Here is a 5,470-nt window from a genome sequence, read left to right as displayed (position 1 = left end):
AGGGTTTAGGGTTTCAGGGTTCAGGGTTTAGGGTTTAGGGTTTGTAGGTTGAGGGTTTGCTGGACGGTGCAGGACTTCTACTCCGAAGACCGCCAGGGGAGCCCTGCGAATAGGGAAGAATTCGTTAAAAAGTACGCGGGGCTTTAGGGTTTAGGGTTTAGGGTTTAGGGATAGCCGTCAGAGGGCGCCCGAGGGTTTCCATGATGCGGGGCCTTTTGTGGTTTGGGGTTTAGGGTTTAGGGTTTAGGGTTTTGTTTTGCTGCAGCTTGATTGACTTCCACCATTCTGTTCGCATTACCAAGCGTCTCATAGCAGAGGAGAGCAAGGTAAGTCAAACCCTAAACCCTAAACCCTAGATCGCTGAACAGCCCTTTTGTTTTAAGCTTAATAAACCCCAATTAAGGGTTTAGGGTTTGGAGCTCAGCAAAGGGTTTTGAGCGGTTTGCGTGTCTGTCTTCTCCGGGTGTCGGTGGTGTTTGAATCGGAAGGTTTAGGGTTTAAGGGTTAGTAAAGGGTTTAGGGTTTAGGGTTTAGGGTTTAGGGTTTGTGCTTTCAGGACCATTCTTTTTGCTTAGATTTTGAAGAGGTGGAAGGAGGGAAAAATCAAATTAATTTGTTTGAATGCCGCGGCGGTAAACTAACTCGGGTGTATGCGTTCAGAGGTTCGTTTGCTGTTATTGCTGCTGTTGCTGCTGCTGCTGCTATTGCTGCTGCAGCGGGTGTGCTGCTGCTGCGGCGGCGGCAGGTGTGCGGCTGTTGCTGTTGTTGCTGCTGCTATTGCTGCTGCTGCAGCGGGCTTGCTGCTGGTGCTGCTTCTGCTCTGGGGTGTACAGACAGCGAGGACTTAACACTGGAGAAGCTGTCCTTGGATGAGTTAAAGAAGACAAGGATATATCAGCGAGCTTTTAAATACTTCACCAGAAAAGGCAAGCAAAAACCCTATCTAGGGTTTAGGGTTGTTTGCAAGGGTTTAGGGTTTAGGGTTTAGGGTTTAGGGTTTGGCGCTGGCGGTGTTTGCGTTTCAGGGGTTCCTGAGGACGCAAAGCTGGTGTATCACGACTACCTGAACGACCCCGAGGTCCGCGTGGGTTAAACCCTAAACCCTAAACCCTAGCTCTTCTGCCGTCTTTACAGTTATTGCTGAGCTTTGGCGGAAGATATACAATCAGCGGGAGGGGGGCCCCCCATGGGGCCCCCCCTCGCAGGGGGCCCCCCTCTTTAGCTGCAAGCACCACCAAAGCGGGAGGGGGTAGCAGCAAACTCTGAGGGTTGCTGCAACAGCGTCAGCCTTTAGATTTGCTCTGAGGCTGCTGCTGCCTGCGGCTGCAGACTGAACGGGGCATTCAGCTTCTTGTTTAATTCTAGAGGTGCTGCTGTCTGAGTGTTTGTTGCTGCGGCAGCAGCAACAGCTGCTTCTACTGCTGCTACTGCTGCTGCTGCGTTAAGTAGATTGTAATTAGGTTGGTTGCAGTGGAGACATACAGGGATTTGTTATGAAAATATTATTTGTATAAAACAATAAGTTTGCTGCTGTTATGTAGTTGCTGAGGCTCGACGCCGCACGTTGTTTGCTGCTGCGTCTGCACGTACACCCCAGATGTATGCATTCGCCTGAGGTGTACTTACACCCTCAATGCTGCCAATTAGAGTTGGATCGGGGGGCCCCGTGTGGGGCCCCTGGAAGAGCGTAGGGGGCCCCCCATCTAGCTGCGGGTTGCTGTTGTTTTCTTCTTCCCTGGGTAGGGTAAGGAGGTATCCGCAGCAGCAGCAGCAGACGAGTGCAGCAGCAGCAGCAGCAAAGAGCAGCAGCGTGAGCAGCAGCAGCGAGATATAAGGATGATGAATAATAAAGAGACGGAGGCCTTGTGGTTTAGGCTGTAAGATTAAAGATGCCCCTACAAGTGGGAGAGGAGGATACATATACACCCGAGCAAACTGCAGCTGAGAGACAACAGAGTAGCTAAGGCCCTCTATCATTTGTATCTCTCTTTCTGAGCTGCTGCTTCCTACAAGAAACGAGACAAGAGACATCATTAAAGAGCAGCAGCAAGCTGCTGCATTCATCAGAGACCGGCTGCTGCGCGCCAGCAGACGCCCATTAGGGCCGAACAGCAGCAGAGACACCATCGCTATCGATGTAGGAGCTGACCCGCTGCTGCTGCTGCTGCTGCAGCTGTTGCTGCAGCTGCTGCTGCTGCTGCAGCAACAGCCGGGGAATGATACTGACAGCACAAAGTCCGATGCAAATGAAGGCACCTTCGCCTTTTCTTCTGAATCGAGCAATGAAAGAGAGACAAACTGCTGCCGTTCTTGCTGCTGCTGCTGCTGCTGCTGCTGCTGCTGCTCTTGGCAGTGCTGCCAGTGAGAGGAGACACAAGGAAGAGGTGCAGCAAATAGATCTCCGTCTTCAGGTAGCAACTCCCACGTGCGATTGCTAAAGGGTATTGTAGCAACAGCAAGAGACTGTTCAAAGGAAGGCCAACTCTCTCCTGGGGGCCCCCCCCTCAAATCAGAGGGCCCCCCGGGGGCCCCCCTCCAGGGTATGGGGCCCCCTTGGGGCCCCCAAGAGGCCCTCTGTGGGGCCCCCTGGGGGGCCCCCAAGGGGTCAAATGCATGCAAGAGGCCCCCTGAAACACCGCAGGATGCTGCTGCTCCTGCTGCTGCTGCTGCTGCAGGTGTTGTTGCTTGAGAGAAAGGAGAAGGGGGCACTTCATTCTTTGACTTTGAATTGTCTTCTTCTCCCGCTGGGGCTTGGGGGCCCCATGAGGAAGGGGGGCCCCCTGCACGGAGCTCATCAAACGGTAAAGGGTTTGAAGGCTCTCTATGCTGAGACGTCAACGCCAGTCCAACTGCTGGATAATAATCAAAATACACCGGGAATTGGTGGAGAGGGGGAGGAGAAGTATAGCTAAAGAGGAGGTAATAGCTAGTCGCTGCAGCAAGCAGAAAGAAGCAAGACAGACACCCCAGCAGCAGCAACATAGCAAACAAAATAATACAGCACCACTTCGCCACGCCGAGCAAAGACGAAGCCCACAAACGCCCGGAAGCTGCAACTCCAGCTACAATTTGCTGCAGCAGCTGCAACCCCTCTCGAATAGACAAAGGCCGCACTGCACCAGCCATATGCCTCCCCTCCTCTCCTGTATGCTGCTCTCTTGTATCTGTTTGAGGAGAAGAATAAGCAAAGTTCAATCCATGCGGGGAGGCTTGGTTGTTATCCTCTCCTGGGGGGCCCCTCAAACCCCAAACCCCCCTAGGGGCCCCTGTAGGGCCCCTCTTTGGGGGCCATTGGGGGGGGCTTCTCACTGACTGTCTACGAGTCTCAGAGTTTTGAGGAGAATCAGAGAAGGAGTCTTCGTTATTAGCGGGGGGATACCACGAAGAGGAAGGGTTTGCATTGCAGTGGGCCCCTGGAGGGGCCCCTCGCTCCTCCTTGCTGTCGCCAAAGGCGTGTAAAGCGTCTGAAGCAGGAGAGGCAGCAGAGGATCTCCCCTGCATAGGAGATTTGAATACAGGGCTATCTTTTTTGTCGCTTTCTCTCTTTACAAAAACAGGAGGGGTTCCTTCGGGGCCCTCTCCTGGACCGGCAGGGCCCTCAGTAACAGAAGAGAAACGGGGACCCCTGCGGCCCGCATGGGGCCCCCGGCGCCGGATGCCCTCGCCTAGGGGAACGAACCCTTGGGAGGAACGGCTGCTGCGAGAGGAAGAAGTGTCTGGGCTTTCAGACTTCGCCATTGGTGTGTGTAGGTTTAGAATGCTGCTGCTGCCGATGCGTGTGTACTGCAGCTTCACTCAAAACAGTGCCGCTGCAGCAGCGAGTCAGCAGCAGCAAAACTGCAAGAAGTTGGGACGATTGGCCTCTTGTACCATTTCAGCTTTCGTCTTCAAACTGCATGCACAGTGGACGGACGACACCGCGTGCAGCGGTGAGCGGGTGATCATCGCTAAGGGGGGAAAAATCGGAGAAAAAGACAAATAATTAATTGAAAAAGACACAATTAATAGATGAATTCACACGTACCTAGGCAGAAAACAGCAGACAAAGGCCCCGGGTTAATCAGTGTATAGCAGCCTGCTTGCCTGGCCCTGCTACATCCTGGTACATCATTGGGGCCCCCATAGTATTAACAGGGCTTCGAGTCGGCGGTGAAGGCGATGCATATGCAGAAGAGAAGGGGAATAGTGATGTTAATTATTTGCTTTATTGTTCTGAAATCAATGAAATTCTTGATATAGTATTTACAGCTACAACTCACGAATCCGCTGTTTCATTCCAGTTCAACTTCACCGCCTCTTTCGCTCGCTGTGGGGCTGCACAATGGGTTTATTATGGGGTTGCTTTTCCTCTGAATCTTCTCAAAACTTATTTTGCAATTAATTAAATGAAGAAATTTCGAGGAATAGCAGAAAAGAATCCGCATCAGCTCCTCGTTTCCGTCTGCCTGGCGCTGCATCAGCTGCGCGAGTTGAACGTTGGCAGTGGTAAAAAACTCCTTTCTTGTTTATTATTGTTTGATTAGTTATAAAACGAAATTATATTACTATATGGACGCTAAGTAATTGATTGAATTTGATTGAAAGACCCAAAGGGAGCTGCTTACATTACTACGCATTCACATTCAAGATGAGGCTGCAAGCGGACGTGCTGCGGTATATGACGAAGGGGGAATTTCGTGTGTTGACTGCTGTGGAGATGGGTATGAAGAACCATGAGTTTGTTTCCGCACAATTGATAGAGCAGATAGCAGGTTTGCGCCGGCACTCTATCCGTCAGATCCTGAGTATATTGTTAAAGAACAAACTCGTCTTCCACTGTTCTAAGTCGTACGATGGGTACAAGTTGACGTACTTAGGCTATGATTACCTTGCTCTCAACGCGCTACTGAAGAGAGGCCTCATTAAAGGCGTTGGAGTTCGCGTTGGTGTCGGCAAGGAGTCAGACATTCATCTTTGTGAGGGATCAGACGGCGCCGTGTTAATTTTGAAGCTGCACAGATTGGGTGGGTGCTTTTTCAAGGGAATAGAAGTGCTACGAGAGGGTTTGGGAGTTGGGGCTTAAGAGTTTATGGAGTAGGGTTTGCAGTTTTGCAGCACTTTGCAAAAAAACGAAGAAACGGGATGGCGAGACGCTGCATGCTGACAGAGCAGAGAGCAACCGCTGCTTTTGTAGGTGTGTGTGGTTGTAGGCCGCATTTCCTTTCGCTCCATCAAGAAGAACAGAGACTACATGCAACACAGAACTCACTGTAGCTGGCATTACCTCGCGCACTTAGCAGCTGCTCGAGAGTTTGCGTACCTCAAGGCCCTTCACTCTCATGGCTTTCCCGTTCCTGAACCCGTCGACACCAACCGGCATGCAGTACTGATGGAGTACATCGATGCAATTCCGCTGACTCAGGTTTGTATGCGAATATACACCCGCAACTAATGCAGATTGTAGGGGCTTCGAGGTAGCGAACTGATGTCT

General features: G+C 51.6%; 3 protein-coding genes across 3 annotated transcripts; 2 read left to right on the top strand and 1 right to left on the bottom strand.

Annotated features, from left to right (window-relative positions):
• Positions 1-72: 72 nt before the first annotated feature.
• EAH_00063160 (hypothetical protein, conserved) lies at positions 73-1,881 on the top strand (the record flags this gene model as incomplete). Its single annotated transcript, XM_013393177.1, has 5 exons — positions 73-131; positions 266-326; positions 557-662; positions 1,026-1,078; positions 1,744-1,881. Coding segments are annotated over 5 exons (417 nt in total), but the record flags the coding sequence as incomplete, so codon positions are not given.
• A 79-nt stretch (positions 1,882-1,960) lies between these two features.
• On the bottom strand, positions 1,961-3,738 carry EAH_00063150 (hypothetical protein, conserved; the record flags this gene model as incomplete). Its single annotated transcript, XM_013393176.1, has 2 exons — positions 1,961-2,006; positions 2,228-3,738. 2 exons carry the CDS (start codon positions 3,736-3,738, stop codon positions 1,961-1,963), a joined length of 1,557 nt encoding a protein of 518 aa, XP_013248630.1.
• Positions 3,739-4,627: 889 nt separating this feature from the next.
• Positions 4,628-5,405, top strand: EAH_00063140 (RIO1 family domain-containing protein, putative; the record flags this gene model as incomplete). Its single annotated transcript, XM_013393175.1, has 2 exons — positions 4,628-5,003; positions 5,190-5,405. Coding segments are annotated over 2 exons (592 nt in total), but the record flags the coding sequence as incomplete, so codon positions are not given.
• Positions 5,406-5,470: the final 65 nt, after the last annotated feature.

This window comes from Eimeria acervulina, genomic scaffold, assembly GCF_000499425.1.
Source record: "Eimeria acervulina Houghton genomic scaffold, Eah_scaff1790, whole genome shotgun sequence".
Lineage (NCBI taxonomy): Eukaryota > Apicomplexa > Conoidasida > Eucoccidiorida > Eimeriidae > Eimeria > Eimeria acervulina.
This window is presented reverse-complemented; position numbering and strand designations above follow the sequence as displayed.